This window comes from Glandiceps talaboti, chromosome 13 (assembly GCF_964340395.1).
Source record: "Glandiceps talaboti chromosome 13, keGlaTala1.1, whole genome shotgun sequence".
Lineage (NCBI taxonomy): Eukaryota > Metazoa > Hemichordata > Enteropneusta > Spengelidae > Glandiceps > Glandiceps talaboti.
In genome coordinates this window covers 15,443,000-15,462,960 of record NC_135561.1, presented here as the reverse complement: position 1 = coordinate 15,462,960, position 19,961 = coordinate 15,443,000, and the positions used below count along the sequence as shown (strand labels likewise).

The 19,961-nt window shown below is 34.3% G+C and overlaps 1 protein-coding gene across 1 annotated transcript in view; it reads left to right on the top strand.

Moving 5' to 3' along the window:
* The window catches only part of LOC144444325 (uncharacterized), a 25,583-nt gene extending 7,097 nt beyond the window's left edge, over positions 1–18,486 (top strand). Inside the window, exons 3-21 of the mRNA XM_078133738.1 lie at positions 684–896; positions 1,101–1,170; positions 2,768–2,982; positions 3,380–3,820; positions 5,761–5,880; positions 6,160–6,273; positions 6,893–7,009; positions 8,116–8,391; positions 8,801–8,917; positions 9,263–9,385; positions 10,212–10,317; positions 11,276–11,344; positions 11,938–12,009; positions 12,300–12,371; positions 12,692–12,763; positions 12,931–13,002; positions 13,915–14,957; positions 16,736–16,965; positions 18,048–18,486. Of these exons, the coding sequence (XP_077989864.1) occupies positions 684–896; positions 1,101–1,170; positions 2,768–2,982; positions 3,380–3,820; positions 5,761–5,880; positions 6,160–6,273; positions 6,893–7,009; positions 8,116–8,391; positions 8,801–8,917; positions 9,263–9,385; positions 10,212–10,317; positions 11,276–11,344; positions 11,938–12,009; positions 12,300–12,371; positions 12,692–12,763; positions 12,931–13,002; positions 13,915–14,957; positions 16,736–16,965; positions 18,048–18,188 (3,683 nt within the window). The 3' untranslated portion in view covers positions 18,189–18,486. The remainder of the gene's footprint in view (positions 1–683; positions 897–1,100; positions 1,171–2,767; positions 2,983–3,379; positions 3,821–5,760; positions 5,881–6,159; positions 6,274–6,892; positions 7,010–8,115; positions 8,392–8,800; positions 8,918–9,262; positions 9,386–10,211; positions 10,318–11,275; positions 11,345–11,937; positions 12,010–12,299; positions 12,372–12,691; positions 12,764–12,930; positions 13,003–13,914; positions 14,958–16,735; positions 16,966–18,047) is intronic.
* The last annotated feature ends 1,475 nt before the right edge of the window (positions 18,487–19,961 follow it).

The window sequence follows — 19,961 nt, the reverse complement described above, 5'->3', positions numbered from 1 at the left end:
TTCAATATTTTAGAATGTACTGGCTGTGGTGTTGCTTCTGAGTGCAACCAAACTCTCGACTGTGATGACGAATGTGGATATCTTCAATCGATGAACTATCCTATGGGTAACTCCGAAGGATGCTCATTAAGTTGGAACATTACGGTACCACAGGACAATAAAATACGTCTTGAAATCCTACATTTCAATGTTGGAAACAGCTTTGATACAGACTGTCAAGTAAACTATGTCAAAGTATTCTCTTCTGAAATTCCTTCTGACACATTTTTACTCGGGACCTATTGCATGAACAGTTGGCCATCGACTATTGAATCGATCGGTTCGAAGATGCATGTCAGATATGTCAGTCCTTATAACAAAGTTGATGACGCGTTCCTTGCAAAATATACCAGGGAGCCACGTATCGATGTGACTTTAAACTCAAGCCGGGATAAAGGTATGTACATATACGTGGTTTATTGGTAGCCTGTTGGATTCTTCATCATAATGATGGCAGAGTTTTAACCATGCAATGGCATCCATAAATATTACGATATTGGATGATGGGTAAAATATTCTCGTAAATCAATTTTGTTGCCATGGTTTCATGGTTGCTTTACTACTGTCTCAGTCAATTTCTCTATCTCTGTTGTGTTTCTATAATCACGCGGGTTTTTTTGTTTTTGTTTTTCAAATTCAACAAGATTACAAATGTATGTTTGGCAACTGGACACTGTATTATGGTAGATGTTATCAGTTCTTCTTAGAACAGAACACACTGACATGGATGGAGGCTGAACAGAAATGTGTAGACAGAGGCAGCCATTTGCTTAGTATTCTTGACAGGGAAGAAATGGATTTCATCGCCTATGCATTGGTTCGACAGTGGTGGTCTGGAGATGCATCAACATATATAGGTACGTTGTCTGCTGACTAAAATATACACATGATGAGCATCTAAAGTTGAAGGAGATCAAGACCTAGCTACTTCAATTGACGCCCATTCAGTTAAAAATCACTTTCATACTCGAAATTGCGGAATTTACTATCAGATAACGAGTAGTCTAAGGAAACAGAAGTTATCTACATTTATCATTATTATAAACTACTATTTATTGCAGGACTTACCGATCGAGTAAAAACTGGTATTTATCGATGGACCGATGGTAGCCCCCTGAGTTTCAGTGATTGGTAATTGAAATTGTACTCATCAAATATTACTTTCATTAGCTCTGGTGTCGTCAAAATTACAAACAACAGTGTAAGACGCATGAACGTCCTCGTCCATCATTTTCAGTTGTCAGTGTTCTGTAGTCTGTCAACTTGTTGTAACACTAATGTCGACAGATGTTTTGTAAAATGATTGTGATTATTTTAGATCGGCATTGCTTATTCTGCTTCTATATGCCTTGCATGTATCACTGGTTGGCAAATCATAGGTAAATGATTGATCACCGTAGGACTTATCTAGATTGATTCTTGGTTCTCTGTGTGTAAGCTATAACGACCTGAACGTAGTGTTTACAACTAGTTGATTCGCACGCACGCACGCACTCACTCACACACACACACACACACACACACACACACACACACACACACACACACACACACACACATACATATCATGCATGCATACATACATACATACATACATACATACATACATACATACATACATACATACATACATACATACATACATACATACATGCATACATGCATGAATGCATGCATACATGCACGCATACATACATACATACATACATACATACATACATACATACATACATGCATGCATGCATGCATGCATGCATGCATACATACATACATACATACATACATACATACATACATAACATTACGTATGTACAAAGTTAGTATTTGCGTGCTAAAATGATAAAATAATCAATAGATTTGAAATATTACCGATCGATTGACTATCTCATTTCATTGACTAAGTGACTTCTTTTGTCAACGCCAAAATTGACATGACTTTCTTGAAACGTGTCTATTGCGTATAAATCAAAATATTCTCCCCCGCAGACGTGAACACACTTTTGGATTTTCTGAATCTGTTCTATACTGCTGTGAGTCATATCTCTCTGCTAGAGCTCAGCCACTATTAATTATGCACGATCAAATTCACTATCTCTCTATTATGGTGCCCAAGCTTTTCCTTGGCCCTGTTCTGTTCGTTTTGTACACCGAACTTCTTTTCAATTTTGTTACAAAGCTCTCACTCAATTTGTCAGATCACAAGAAATTATACAAAGGAGCTAAGATCGATCCAATTAATCCAACTGTCGAAACCATGTCAAACTTTACTATTCAGAATGAATATCAAGACGTGGCTGACATCTAATAAATTACTTACGAGTTTTATACAATCTATGGAAGCTAATCCTTAAATAAACAGAGGAGTTTGAAACTTACAGAATTGACATTATATCGTTTGAAAATATGTATTTTGACACTAAGATCATCAAAATCCGACAATAACATTTTGCGGTAAATTTTGGAGCCCATATTGGAAAAAGGCAGCAATCTTTGATTTTCAAAATGTCCAGTCGGCTGGATCGAAAGTATAGCCCATAAGGAACATTCACACCAGGTTTCATGCTTATATCACAATTTGAATGATTCCACCAAAAATCGGCTGTTATCTGCGCAACTCAGATGAGAACTCTGCATTGCTATAACGCACGTACGAACAGCACTCGAATGGATTGCTTTTTGTCCTTTCAAAACGCACAAGTTAAGTTGCTCATTCACTTAATTTTTTTAGGACGAATTCACCTGCGAGTGGCGGCGGCAAGAACCAGCCAGATGGTATGCACTTTGAACATTGTGCAAAGATTGAAGTGTCTAATATCCGTCGAACTGACTACTGGCAAGATATACCGTGTGCTCTCAATACAATAAGACAGTACATCTGTAAACAACCTGCAATATACGAGGGTGGTATAGCTGATCAAATATATCATGGAACGTCAAAATACAGTAAGTATTAACCCTATGAAATATGTTACAATTATGCAGTGTGTCAATGTGATCTCACCCTCGTTCTGTTCATATCTCGCTTGAATTATTGACAGTGACAGGCAGACAAATGGACGGACAGACAGACAGACAGACAGACAGACAGACAGACAGACAGACAGACAGACAGACAGACAGACAGGCAGGCAGGCAGGCATACATACATACATACATACATACATACATACATACATACATACATACATACATACATACATACATACATACATACATACAAAGAGAGACAGGCAGACAGACAGACAGACAGACAGACAGACTGACTGACTGACATACTGACAGAGGTTTGATCATGTATAAGTAACATTCGATATCGTTTGCTTTTATTTTTAACTTACAGGATGCGAAGAATTAGCCTATGGTCTATATGAAGACAAGTGCTTTAGGATAACTCCTGTCAATAGAGCATCAAGCAGGGAGTGTTGTGAATCAGAGGAAATGCTGACAGACGACCAAACAGACAATTCTTATTTCCCTTGCACTCAACCAGGCAAACAAATGGAACACTTCATGTACTATGTCAATCATATCTGGAGCCTTGGAGTTGGGAAGATAATACAGATACACAGAATTACAAATTTGACGGACGTCTCTGACCTTATAGACATCAAATCGGCAGATAATAAAACTGGATGGCAACAAAACAAGACAGTCGAAGGAAATGGTGGCTTTAATGGTAAAGACACGTGTCTTGTTCTTGAGACGACTCATTTGACATATATGCTAATGAGATGTGACGATAGAAGAATTTCTTTTACACTCTGTGTAAAACTAGCAATAGGTAAGATTATTATAAGTATGACAGTATATATTTATTATGTATGTGAGTGTGTGTGTGTATGTATGTGTGTGTATGTATGTATGTATGTATGTATGTATGTATGTATGTATGTAAGTAAGTATGTATGTGTATGTATGTATGTATGTATGTATGTATGTATGTATGTATGTAATAGAGTAGTAAAAAATATATAATGCTGCTAGGACTGTAGTACAAAGAAATGCATAAGGAACTAATAAACCAGTCCGTATATATAGCTGTTAAATCCGACGTTTCGAATAAATATTCTTTTTCAAAGGAAAAATTGGCGAGACAGAGAAATGCCAGGTGAAAACCCGAACATTTCTAAATATAATGGAACAAAACCGCGCGTGATATAAATAAACGGTTATACGTGGGATAAGTTCTTAAATTCGCACGCACCTAAAAGAACCCAATAGAATACGCCTGAAATTTAAAAAAATACCCAATAATCATGATAATTAGATTGGGAAAGACGAGAATAATCTATTAATTCCAAGGGGTTCCAGCGTTCCAAGACGGAAAATGATTTCTTCTTCCTTCAACCTCAAAGCTTTCTCATCACCAGAAACCTTACAAATTCCTGAAATGGACATATCTGATACATTATGATCGTTTGTAATAAAATGCATAGATACGGGATAGTTACGATTCCTTTGTCTGGTCAAACGGAGATGTTCCACGTATGTATGTATGTATGTATGTATGTATGTATGTATGTATGTATGTATGTATGAAGGGGTATCTGTGAATGTATGTATGTATGTATGTATGTATGTATGTATGTATGTATGAAGGGGTATCTATGAATGTATGTATGTATGTATGTATGTATGTATGTATGTATGTAGGTATGTATGTATGTATGTAGGTATGTATGTATGTAGGTATGTATGTATGTAGGTAGGTATGTACAATGTATGTATGTATGTATGTATACATGTATATATGTATGTGTGTGTATGTATGTATGTATGTATGTATGTATGTATACATGTATGTATGTATGTATGTATGTATGTATGTATGTATGTATGTATGTAGGTAGGTAGGTACGAACGTGTGCGTTTGTTTGTTTGTTTATTTGTTTGTGTATTTGTTTGTTTGTTTGTTTGTTTGTTTGTTTGTTTGTTTGTTTGTTTGTTTGTTTGTGTATATGTATGTATGTGACCCATATAACACCTGTTACTCTTTATGCTGCAGTACAGAAACACATTTCAGAAACAGACAACAACTTGACTTATAGTGATTTTTGGGTCTAAATCTACACTTTAATTCACAGACCGAAATTACACGTTCAACATCAACATATAGACGATGTCATTCACGTAGAATTGGTCACCTAACCATTTTCCGAAAATAGAAAATTTCAAGTGTTCACGAAATTTGTGACACAATTTTTTTACTATGATCCTCGCTGGAACTGTTTATTTGGCCCGTTTTGAGTATAATTTTCCCGCTCACATTGAGATCAGCTTCGAGTTGTGTTGTCAACAGGTGAAGTAATTATCCGAAAATGATTCTGAATGGCCATTTTGTCCGTTCATTAATTGATCATTCGTGTATGGGTCTGCAACAAACAGAACAAGCAAACAATAAATGAACTAACTACCTAATTAACAAGAGAAAAACAGTGCACGCACAAGTGTTCAGTCCTTTATTAATCTTTAATAGGTAAAGGGTGGGCGTGCATGTTAATGATTAGTGGGGGGTTTCCAGATGAAACTGGCTGTACAATTATACCACCTGTTCGTTAATTAACCTTTTCTCAAAGCATGTATCTCGTCGAGAAAATATTGTGGCGTGGTTGATGAACATATATTCCCTCGTTTGTTTCCGTCGACGATATTCTTGTATGGATTATACTTAGTACATCAGTACACAAAATTAGTATCGTGTTTGTGTTTGTATCTTCGCAGAGAAGACAACGAGTTGTGGTAATGATAATTTCCAGTGTGGCAGCAAAGAGTGCATTAATAAGGCTTTTGTCTGTGATGGCGTCAACAACTGTTCAGATAACTCGGATGAAGTTAATTGCAGTGAGTTTTTTTTTCTATTATGTTCTAGCCACCTTTAACAATTATAATTATAATTCAAATTGGAAACATTGGGAAAAATTATTTGTAATCACAACACATTTAGTTTATCATACAAATATAAACTTCAATATGTTCCAAGAAAAGTATAATATAATATGTTTTGAATTGGTTTATTTTTCTGGTTTTCCCTATGTATTAAAATGTCCCTCTTACCGTGAGACATTGCATGCATAATTTAGTTTTTTATAGAATTTAATCGATTGTCATATTGTTTTCTAGGTTTAATCTGCTCATCATCCAGTTTCCATTGCTTAAATGGACGATGTATATCGTTATCATTTTACTGTGATTTCATTGATCATTGTGGTGATAACAGTGACGAATCACAATGTGGTACGTTTTCTATAATTACTACTATATTATGATACGTTCTGCAAAACGACTAGAACACTCCACGAAGCAGTTGATGATCACGTTACAGGCTGTGTAATTTTCTCAATGGCATCACAAGGCAAAACGGTAGTTAAAACACTTGTTTCACCGATGTTCTTACAACTAACAGAATGCCCACGAAGTGTCTCAACTTGAAGAAAAACAAAACGTATTCAGTATAACCACACGTGTATTTTCATTTTCGCAGCAAATAGAACCTGAATGCCGTCCATACGGCACGAAAAGACTATTTGTTCGCTGTTCGTTTTCAAATTTTAAATGTCCTAAATAATAATGTAGAATTGTTGAATGTACTTAAATATGTTCATTCCCACACACACTTTTTGCTTTTAAGATAACTCTTGATAGGCAGGACTGGTCTGTGTCCATTATTTACCAATCAACAGTAAATAGTTGTTCCATAAAGACCAAAATTGAGATATACATATTGATAAACAAAGATATAAGTTATTTGGGTCATCATACATAATACTAGTATGTTGACGTAGCTATCAAAATCAACAAATGAATGTTACTCGTTTGATGGAAATAACACAAACATGTTTTTATTTTATTTCAGTATATCCAAACTGTACATCAAAGCAGTTAGCCTGTGACAATGGGCAATGTGTGAATATCTCAAAGCAATGCGACTTCATCGAGGATTGTCTAGATGGTTCTGATGAAAATGAATGTGGTAAGGGTAATGTTTGGTATAGTCATAAATTAAGAAGCGTTCTTACGAAATCTTAAAGTGATCACATGGATGAGAATTTGGTACAACCAGTTGTTGTCTTTTAGGTGAACCATCGTTGCATTTGTTTGTTTTACATATTGAATTTTATGTATAAATTGCATTATTATAATGTTCAGAATCTTATACCATTCAAAAATACAAAATTGATACTCGCTTTAAAAACATTTTATTACATTTTTGTATGTTTGCTATTTTAGTTAGTTAGCCAGCTACTTAGTTAATTGGTTAGTTAATTAGTTTCTTTCTTTCTTTCTTTCTTTGTTAAACGGTAGTGACTGCTCTATCATCATTCCCTACTTACATCTATCTTGCACTACACTTTTTGACAAGTTGATTCTGTTTCGGTCAAGACAATTTACTTTTGACATCTGTTTAAAGCAATAGCATATATTTTGTAAGTGTGCAGTTTGTAAGTGATATGAATATATTTATTGCAATTCCTGACCATTCCCTATTCATATCCGTAAAAACGAGTTAGATGGACATGAACATGCAGCTGCTGATATGCTAAAAGCGTATGATTTTGAGTCGCTTGGTTGCCACAAAAGTGTAGTATTATTGTGCCAGCATTTAAGCATTTGAAATACCAATTCATATGCAATATCATTAGGACAGAAAAAATAAGCTACCACACGTGATCTAGGCTAGCGATGTCCATTTCCGAACCTATCAAGATTGAAAGAACATTTCTTATATCCAATTGCCACATTGGTCCTCTTCTGTAAATAACACTGTAAACAAGTTTTAAAATATCTTGTGAATCTAAAAACGTATTTTGGTAGTTCCCGTTTTTCTCTATAATTATTAGAGCATTTTAACGTCCTTAGCCTGGGTTTAACGTCAATGTTAGCTTAGTTAATAATGCAGGAAATGAGCCAGAAGTGATATCAATAAATGGCCAATGGAACTGTACTTTTACAGTTTTTAATACTGAGTATACAAATGAAGTATGCAATACAGGATGGAAACTTTAATAGTCGAGATAGCATTCCTTCACATTATTCCTGTCGGGTGTATTTATTATTGAATACTTTTCGTCTCTGTAGTTAAGATATGCAGGGGTTTCCGTTGTTATAGTGGTACTTGCCTCCCACATCAGACTAAATGTGATGGCATACAGGATTGTATGGGTAACCACCAAGAAGATGAAGTAGGTTGTGGCTTTCAAGATGTTTTGGAGGGGACACAAAACCATTGTGGGACAAATGAATTTCGATGTAACTTTGGTAATTGCATTGACCGGCAATGGATGTGTATCTATGACTTTGATGAATATGGATATCAAGTAGGATGTCGTGACGTCACACATATCCAGAACTGTGGTACGTTTAAAACATGTTGCAAATATTTATGCTTAAATTTCTCAACTATTAAAGGTGATGAAACCAAAATAATAAGATTGACTAAAATTTTAATTAAGTAAGTCTATATATAATATGAAAACTGACGCCAAGAGTGCAAACTTACCGGAGATCATCAATTATGGCAATTACTCGTTAGGCAAAATTAAAGCTTTATCAACAAGCTGTAGGACACATGCTTATTGTTATCATCAATGTATACACCATGATATGAGATGTCAATCATACATTTCAAAGTTTTAATCATGAACATTTTTCAGCTTTTTGAAGCCATTAATTCCAGTATGGTTTGTTGATATGTAAACGCTTGTTTTATGCTATCTTGAGATTTTCTAAACTTAAAAACAACCAATTATAATATACTTGGCAGATTTATTTCAATGTCCTGCTGGGATGTTCAAGTGTCCATCATCATACTGTATACCACTTCATCGACGATGTGATGGTGTTCAAGATTGTGCTTATGGACAGGATGAACAAGACTGTGGTAAGTATGCATGTGCCTTTAAATAGCAGTCAGGAATGACCCATAATTGCCGGAGCGTTTGTGATTGTTTCCGCCTGTTTAGTTCACTGTTTTTTGGTTTATTTAATTGTTTCCTTTTGTACTGTTGTTCGAAGTAGAATAACAATTTTTCTGAACCTCACGCTTGAGACCAAACCGGTCCCTAACGTTAATGGCAATAAAACAACAATATTGAGAGGTACGTGATGCATAAATGAACCCAAGAAAAGAGACACAACACAACACAACTCTTCTTAGCCTCTTTCATAATGCATGACATACGTTCATACCATAATATACCATAAGTATGTCATGTTATTACTGCAGATAAGGGATCATTCATGTGCCAGGGTGACTATAAATGCCATGGAAGTGATAACTGTATACCTTTATGGCAGCTGTGTGATGGTACAAAACACTGTGCAAATGGTGATGACGAAATCCTCTGTGGTAAGCAAATTGTATTTTTATGAGTCCTTATTGCTTGGGAAGTGGGACAGACGAGCATATCAACACTCTTAAGTTTGTTATTAACACGTACTGCCTGGTAGTGAGGGCACTGGAGGATAACTATTACCCCGAGGGAAGATATGTTCCAAGGGAAAGGGACTGGGAGTGTTACAACAGATATTGTTATGCTAGCATAAAGGCTTTCATACCAATAACTAACATTTGTTGTATAAGTTCCAAATTAAGAGAATAAATAATTTACCTAGTATATTCCGGCTGATTCACTCAGCCTTCTTCAGCAATTATTGTATACCGTAGAGGTTGACTCGCATACAGTAACAAGCTTAATCATTTAGCCGAAATTTACCAAGTAACTTATTTATACTCTGAGTTCGGAACTAAAGCAGAATACTGTACCTGAGCAAGAAAACAACATTTTTGGTTGTACCAACTAACATGACTGTATGACAGCTATGTGTGAAGTGCACTGATATAGTGTACGTTTGAAGAGTAAATGGTGCAATAGTTTCCATGTATAAGATAGATTTCATATTTTCTCCCATCAACCCTTAACAGATTTAGATGTCAACCGCTGGTTACTTCGGTTATTAATAGCACCGAAACTGGACCCATACAATAGTTTGATATGCAAAACTTTTGCAGTCATGCATTGTCGACAAATAAATGTGTTGGGGAGAGGCGAAGCACAAGGCATTGTTCAACCGCTCCGAGTAAGAACCTTTCTTGTAGCATTTGAGCTTCCAATTTGGTTGATACATCGGGGTCAAAGGTTGATTTCTAATAAATACCGCTTTAATTTTCATAGATGTTCTCTGTCCAAAGAATTGTCAGTGTAATGGTTACGTTATTGAATGTATCAATAAAGAATTACTCTATTTTCCAGACGACGTTGACGAGAACACTCGAAAGATGTAAGTGAAGTCTTCCATTTGTTATTCATGTGATATTAGCTGTGTTGACGTGATCAACAACACCAAAAGCATCATCGTAATCAATAAGCTTGAATGTGAACGTGAACATCGAAGGAGTTTGGGCACTACAGTTATTACATTTTAGAATATCAGTTTTTGCTTTAATTTTTGTGATTACATATACAATAATGTATTTTTTCAATAATATTTATTTCCGAATCTTCTAACATACGTTTAACTTTTTGTTACACAGTAATACCCAAACATTATATTGCTATCCGATGTAATCACAATAATTCACAATAATTGTTTAGATTTAGCAGTTGAAATTCAACTTATGTTAAAACTCTCTGGCAGTAATCAGATGTTACGGCCGTTAGCGGACAACCAAAGACGGGTCACCAGAATTTAGAGATCGAAGGGGGACGTACAGAAGGGGGGGGGTCATCAATTTCACAAAGCAGATCAGGTTTGATGTCTTATTTTTGACACAGTGATCCGATAACTCTATACTGACTTTGCTGGCTGCACAATGAGTAGACTTTTAGCGGCTTTGTTCTACATTAATCCAAAGACGAGCGTATGCACATAGAATGAATGTACTTAAGCTTGTCGAAACGTTTGACCGACAATGCACACATCAAGTTTTATTTCTGCTAAAACATTGTACGACATGGTAATATTGTTCTTCAATGTAGGAATACAGCGTAAAGGGTGTCCATATTTCAGACCACCGAGGATTACCACCTCTTCTCCACCCCATTAACTTATATCGTTCATGGAAAAGTAGAATTCTCAACAGATGCTAGAGATAGTGTTAGACTTATGGATAGCTATGCAATTAGTTATTGTATAGCAGAATGCATATAAGCTTGCAAAGTGTTATATGTGCATGAATGTAAAATAAAATACGTACGTCAGTGCTAGTAAGTTTTACTTATTTTCTTTTGTCTTGCAGAACATTCATAGGTAATAGCTTTAATATGTCCGAAGTTAATGTTAGTTCTTACATATTTCTTGGAGAACTGTAAGTATTATCATATAATGTATTTTTATTATTTACTTTTTTCGTGCGTGTGTGTGTGTGTGTGTGTGTGTGTGTGTGCGCGCGTGTGTGTGTGTGTGTGTGTGTGTGTGTTTGTACTTTGACAGCATTGTTAAAAGTGACATTAAGTTTAAAACAAATGACAGACAGTTAATATAGTTCCAAGATTTGCTGAAGTAAGGCTATACATGTGAAGTGGATAATTACAAGATGTTGGCGGGACTATAAGGTTGGTGAATATATATGACCTAACATGAAACATTACACCAAACAGACTATTTTGCTCAGAGTAGAACAACCCAAATCAATTGGACAAAACTAGCATTACCCATTAACATATCCAAACAGGTTTTGTTTCCATATACATCGAAAGTGACAACTTATTGTAAATTACATGGACAGACATTTACTAGTTGTTACATTTTAACGCTATTTGCATTTACTTACAATTATATAAAAACCGTATTGTTCATTATTTAACATATTTAAGTATATTGCAATGACGAAATTGATTATAGGAATCATACTTTCATGCTATTGAACTTTAGTTAATTGATTTTTTTCTGTCAATACAGCGACATATCAAACAATAAGATCGGGAGAATCCCAGCAATGACATTTAGACATTTGATCAACTTATATTCACTGTGAGTATCAATCATTTGTTACTATCTTTCTTCACAACTTCTCTTCTCATTGAAAACCTGTTATAGGGAACGTCATATTAATTATAAGTCGTGGCAGATACTTACCTCTAAATCTGTTGCACTTTGCAAGCATAGCTCTGTGCTGTACTCGAGCCTCTTATTAAAGAGTAAATGTGTGTTTGTGGTTTGAGAATCGCTGTTTTAAAATATGTTTACCCAAAACTGAAATAAATATGTCACAGAATCAGTCTTGGTGTAAGTGTTACATCTTTCTCTATTTAATTTTCCAGGGATTTGTCAAACAATATGATGAGAAGACTAGTAGACCTTATATTTTTCGGACTACGAAATCTACAAAAGTTGTAAGTAGTCTATGTTTACCTTCAGTGAGGGAAAGTTATAGTATGGTGATGTGTGTCCGAAGAATCTTCTTCATCGGAAAAAGAAACGTCCCCCATAAATATCATTCCAATCGTCAGTATCTTCGATAGCAGACGATTATGATATTTCAGCAGAAGACTCCATTGTACTAAATTGACAATGTACTAAGGACAATAATATCATGTCAAATTTGTTGGCAAATGAGGCACGTCAATACAGAAATGTCGATATCTCTGAATTCTTTGTTAGTGCTTCTTATTAGCTATTGACTGTTTGTAATTATTCATTTATTATTTATTAGGTACCTTTCAAACAATGGAATAATCGAGATAGAAGAAGGTGCCTTTGATGACCTTGATAATCTGCATTTACTGTAAGTGCAAAGTGTTTATTTGTGATGTTATATATGCTAAGTTTATATTAAACTTTATACTATTATAATATTACATAATTATACTTCAAATGCTTCCCGATATTTGTTCTTCATACACATGTAATTAAGATCCAAATGTCCCAAAGCTATTTTATTCTTATTTGTAGGGATTTATCTGGTAATTTGTTTAAAATGCCGTCATTGGTGTTGTTTAAACCATTGGTGAATTTAAGGGAAATGTAAGTTGTTATCGTTATTATCATTAAAGTGCACGAGCACAAAGTTTGATCTGAATACCTCCTCTGACTGGAGTATTCACCATGTAGCCAAAGCATACACTGATTCAAATCTAGACTAAATTGCTTTATTTACCTCTATATCCCAGATTACAATAGTATTATCCAAATGTACGCACACTGATTGTTTAATGACGCCCCTTACATTTAGCATTATCTACTGAAACCTTGCGTTTCATCTTCAATATCAAACGTACTTGGCATAAAATGTTGTAACACTACATATTCTGCCCATTAATGATGCAAGCTGAATAAATAGTTACCTCATTTGAGTGTCTACACCTATGTTATTTATAGATAAGATCTTTGACCTTGTCATCTGTCTTAAAGGTCAAATAGCAAAATAAAACATTTCTGATATGCATTGACAATAAGCCATTTTCAGCCAAAGTTGGTACAAATGTCAAAAAACAGTAGTCTACATATCCACAGTACTTCATTACCTTTCATTACTTTATTGACAATAGCTGTATGACTGACATATTTATTGTAAAAATCATTTTTGCACACAAACTCAGAAAGCTTAATAGATAGATACCTCATTGGGTGTTTATCTCTGTTAGCTATAAAATGCTTTCTAATGAAATCTTGATGTTTGACCTTGACCTCTATCTTCAATGTCAAATAGCTAAATATCATCATGGTGTACCACACACACACACACACACACACACACACGAGCGCAAATGTTGACAATATCACTACTTAAACTCTTACCGGAAGTAATAGTAGATGACGTCATCAGCATATTTTATTTTAAGTTCCGTTGTAATGAATTACAATTTATCTTTCAATTACTTTGTGTCACAGATAACTATCAATGTTTTCTGTACCTACTTCTATACTTCTTTACAGATATACCGAGGCTTACAAGTATTGCCGTCTCGTAAGAAAATATCACCAAGTGGATGTTTGCACTCCAAATGCTGGCGTTTTCTCATCATGTGAGGACCTTATGGCGAACAAGATACAACGATCTTTTGTTTGGATATTGGGGCTTATTGCGTTCTGTGGCAACATTTTTGTCATAATCTGGCGGATTAAAAAAAATGATCTTAAAAATGTTCCAAATCTCCTGATTTGGAATCTTGGTGTAGCAGATCTATTGATGGGCATCTATCTCCTAATTATTGCATCGGCAGACATGTACTACAGAGGGGAATACATACAATATGATGATTTTTGGCGAAGTAGTCCCCTGTGTAGTTTTGCTGGGTTTCTGTCGACATTGTCAAGCGAAGTGTCTGTCTTTACTTTAACGGTGATGACCATAGATCGTTTTGTGATTATTGTTTTTCCTTTCAAATGTATTCGCTTGAAACTGAAAACTTGTACGTTCTTAATAATTGTCGGCTGGATTGTCGTTGCTGTAATTAGCTTTCTGCCTTTGGTGGGTATACCGTATTTTGGCGAGTCTTTCTATGGTCGTTCAGCCGTCTGTCTCTCATTGCATCTCACTAATGAAAGTACTCCCGGCTGGGAGTTTTCTGTTTCCATATTTTTGGTTTTGAATTCTTTATCTTTCATTGTAATTTTCGTTTGTTACTTGCTAATGTATAGTTCTATACGGCGAATAAGAAGGGCTTCAGGGAGAAAGTCATCACAAAGTTCCAAAGAAGCAGCAACAATAGCTAAACGCATGACGCTGATTGTATTAACAGACTTTTGTTGTTGGGTACCGATCACTATCATGGGTATACTGGCATTGACTGATACAGTCACAATTCCTGGTATTGTTTATGCTTGGACAGCTGTCTTTATTTTACCTTTCAATTCTGCCATTAATCCAATCCTGTATACTATATCAACAATAGACTTCAAGAAGTCATCTTCCAGAGCAGTATCATCTCAAAGTTTTAACACACAAGTTGCTCGAGATATTAGCCCGTATCAGATAGGTAATGAATATCAGCATGATGCAGTCTTTAGTATATTGCTGCTGATGTGTATGTCTGTTTGTCTTTCTGTCTGTCTGCATTCCTGCCTGTCTGTCGGCCTGCATGTCCACTGGTGTTGGTGAAGCTTGTTGTGACACAGGAGTATTTTGTAGAAATAAAAGAAGGAGAAACAATGGCAAATAACAGAGGATATAGTAATTAACCTTGGAGGTAGAAGATACCTCCATACACAGATTCAAATTCTATTGAAATTGCATGGTTCGTCCAAAAAGGTTAACGTCTTCTATATTATTTAAAAGTATAGACTGAACGCTTATCCTATTACGTCACAGGATACCTCCATACACAGAGGTCTATTCAAATTACATGATTTCTGTCTATCCATAACACAACCAACGCGTCGTCAACGTCTGTACATGTAATGTTTCAAAGTTATATTCAAATCCAAACATTACAAACTACAAAATAAGTCCCGCTCACGCTCTTCACAATTCAAGACTCTCTTTGTCTTGAGTCTGTGTCTGTGTCTGTGGATACAATATCTCATAACACTTGCATTGATTCTAATGAAACCACACAACGTCCATATGGTAATGACAAGAAAGGTTTAGATTTTGGTAGTTTAATGCAATGGGTATTAATTTCCATAATTGATGGTTTATCTTCAAAATGCATAGTTCAAATTTAATGTAATTTTGTACATACGTGAACTATAGTAAAGTGCTTATATCATGTAAGTTTGTTGTTCTAGTATACAGTTTTAATGAGTAATTTGCATAATTAATGATGTTCAGTAATTAAGCAATATCTAAAGAATGCATTCAGTCTCTTCAAATTCTGCACCACTAGGTAAATACATCAACAGAGGAAACTTTTCTCATAAAGGCAGTTGCTGTAGCTTTTAGTTTTAATTAGCAATTTGCATAATTGGTGATTTTCAGTAATTACACCATATCTAAAATACTTCGAATTTAGTACATGTCCTATACAGCCTGTTGGCAGAGTATTTAGTTTTACTGAGTAATTTGCATTATCAATGAATTTCAGTAATTAAGCTACATCTTAAGAATACAAGCATCTTATTTCATATACTTGTGGTGCATAGCCATATATTAACCATATCAATGCGCACAGGTCCTATGATGTCTGTTGACAATTATAGCCTTTATTTTGTGAGTAATTTCAATAATTAATGGCTTGCAGTAACTACGAATGTACACTTCAAATTCCGAATAATTTGGCACATACAGCAACCATAACAAATGACACATATCGCATAAAGCTTGTTGGCATAGTCTTGAGTTCAATAGGTAATTTGCATAATTAATGATTCTATATCTTGAGGATCCAAGCTTCATATTTCATATAATATCAGAGTGCACGTTTGTTATAGTTTTTGATGGTAATAAGTCATTTGCATAATAAATAACTTTTAATATTAGGTCATATCTTATAAGGCAATCTTGAAATTCATATATGTTAGTACATCATACATCAACCATAACAAAGCGCACATGTACTATAAATTGTAGTTTGTTGATGTAGCTTTTAGTTTAAAAGAAATTTGTATAATCCATTATTTTCAGTAACCAAACTATATCTTGAGAATGCAAGCTTCACATTTCATTTCATTTGGTACATGCATTAACCATAATAAACCATATCTGTTTCATGTAGTTGTTGTATGTATTTTTTAATTGTGACTTTTGCAATTTTGATAATTAGGCAATATCTTCAGAATTCAAGCTTTAAATTTCATGTATTATGCTTTTCCATAGCTTTTCTGTTTATCGAAGATATGTCTAATAGCCATGTTGCTGCATTAGAGGGAGCATCCAATTACACATCATTGTCCACATACCTTGAGAGACTGAAGTCATGGTTGACTATTGAAGTTGTTTACATCTTAGCCGTTGACATATCTAAAGCCTTGCAATTTCTGCATGGAAGAAAAATCATTCATGGATGTGTATGTGAAAAGAGTGTACTGATAACAACTGATACAGAGGTAAGTTTACGAGTAACATATATACCAACTTGTACGTCACATGTCACCAATCTCGCATTCTGATTGGTCGAGAGCCCTGCAGATATGCAGGCGTATATTTCACCAACAGTCATGTTTTTGCTTGTATCACGTGATCTCTACACGTCCTCCTGTAAATAATCCTAGCAGACAACTAGACATCCAGCTATAACCAGCATTGCCAATACCAAACTTTGTTGTCAACCATACAAAATGTCATCGTTGTACACATTGTAACAAGTCATTTTAAACTCTACGTTTTGTGTCACAGGGAAATCGTCAAAAATTCCACAAAAAGTCAAATGACGGTGAACGCACGGTCGTCACGCGATCGCAAACAAGATCTCCTAAATTTATGAAGGATATCAGGGTACAATTTTTGCTTAACTAGAACAATAAAGCATATCACGAACATTTCTGTGCATTTAATAGAATACAGTACGCAAAACAAAGACGCACAAAAGTTTTGAATATATCACTGAGTGATATGCAAACAGTAAACATTACCTCATACTAGTGAGCAAACGCGCACTCCTATTGGATGAAAAAGTTAAGGCTGAGATGTAAACAACCACACTGCAGTCATCAGAGAGGTGTGTGATACTACGATCGACAGTATAACGCGGAAGTGATTTTATTTTTTTAAATGAAACAGCATTTTTAGAAATTCAAAAATCAATTCGTAGTCGCAGGCGACGTATAAGTATGTTATTTGCCAAATACTGTTACACATCTTGCTGCTCGAGGTAATCTTTCCGGTATAACGACAGAATGATTTTTATCATACTAATGAACATTTATTTCAAATTTCAGTATCTGATAGTATACTAGCTCCCACCTGGTATAAATGTGGTATTTAGGAAATAAGCAGCAAGATATGGAACGGTATTTGGCAAATAACAGACGTATGTGTAGCGAATGAAATATATTTATTTTGTTTCTCGCATAATTACTATTGAAAGTTACTGCTAATTAGTATGAATGCAGAATGAAGTCATACTCTACAATTATACAAATATTGTATGGCATAATCCATATGCGTATTTTCTATGATCTTTCCTTAGGGTAAAATCAATCGCGCCTTTCTAATGGACATGACACGTTCCAGATATACACGGAATGAATCACCAAGGCTGCCATACTGTTCAGATATACAGGCTTATGGAGACATGGTTTCAAGGCTTCTTAATTTAGCTATAAAATAAATAACAATACACAGTTATTATCTCCAATAGAAATAACCAATACAAATAATAGGAGCATACATTTGAGCAAACGATTTAAGTATTCCAAATGTTACCTTGATATTAGCAAGCCCACAATTTATACAGGCAGGTTTATAGAGGCATAGAGTTAATAGAGATTACAGAGACAGTTCAATTTTCACCCAACGGTTCAAAGGCAGATGGCAGTGGTGAGGCTTGAACAATTCAAGTACATTACAGGTTCCAAGCCAGCCACTCAAGACAACCTATCACCATAACCATCATGAGTGCGTTTAAATAATGAATGAATGAATAAATAAATATATATATATATATATATATATATATATATGTATATATATATATATATATATATATATATATATATATATATATATATATATATAAATAAATAAATAAATAAATAAATAAATAAAATAAATAAATAACATATCTTAATAATTTTTATATCAATATTCACACAAGGTAATTCATTATATCAAATGTTACTTAAATGTTTATGAAGTAAAATCAAATATAGCAGATTATATATATATATATATATATATATATATATATATATATATATATATATATATATATATATATATATATATATATATATATCAGTACAATATTTTTCCGCATTTAAGTTTTATTGAAAATTGTAATTTTGGTAGACATTGTTGTTTTACAAGTCAATACACTTATGTCAACTACAAATATTTTGTAGTTTTTGGGTTGTTTGACAATTTCATTATAAATGGTCCAACAGACGAACTGATTCGTTTAGTTGTCGTAAAACCTCCAACATTGTAGTCTGCCACTTAATGACTTAAAAATTCAATTCGATGTTACTTAAAACGTAAACGATGAAATATTCATATATGATTATGCATGCTATGATGAATTATTTTTCCTCCAAAAGAACTTATATTAAGAAAACTGTTTTTTTTTAAATACATTGAGCACCAAAATATTAATTGTTTCCATATTTTTGTAAAGTTTATCAATTGTCACAAGGCTGTTATAGCATGGCAGATTTTTCCATCGCTATTATGTAGCAAGATTAAATGTTATCTTTACTGTATTTTGATATTCCATCGGTGGAGGCGCACTATGATTGGATTGCAAGCTTGTTAAAAGCATTATTTTGGTTTGTAGAATTGTTGTAATTTGCTTTTAGAATTGTGGGAATTTACTCGTTTCTGTCTTCAATCTACATAGATTAGGAACATGAATGATTAAGATTTTAAAAGAGAAAAATTACTACCTACTAAACTACTTTCTCAATTGAATTAAGCAGTTTTTTAAATTTCGCATATTCTTTGAAATTCAATCAAATACCTTCAGTTGCTGAACAATTTTACTATTTGTAAAGAAGTATTTCAATTATCTAGTTTTACGTTAATTTAATTGGTAAACGCTCCAGCTTTTTATCATGCTAATTAACATATATTTCATATTTCAGTATCCGATAGTATATTATTTTTTACTTGTAACTTGACACCTTTTTTGTTTGTTTTACGGGTCCGACATAACTTTTCCAATTTTTGTGATTTTTTCTATTTATTTTTCTTCTATAAATGTATTATTATTCACCCAACTTGTGATTGTGTGTTGTCTATAGCCCCCCCCCCCACCCTACTATGACTGTGGTAATTAGGAAATCAGCAGTTGAACCACAAGCCGCGGCAGTTATTTTGCGTCTGTGATTGCGCATATGTATACTCTACGGCGATGTGTATTGATGGGGACGAGACGTATTAGTGT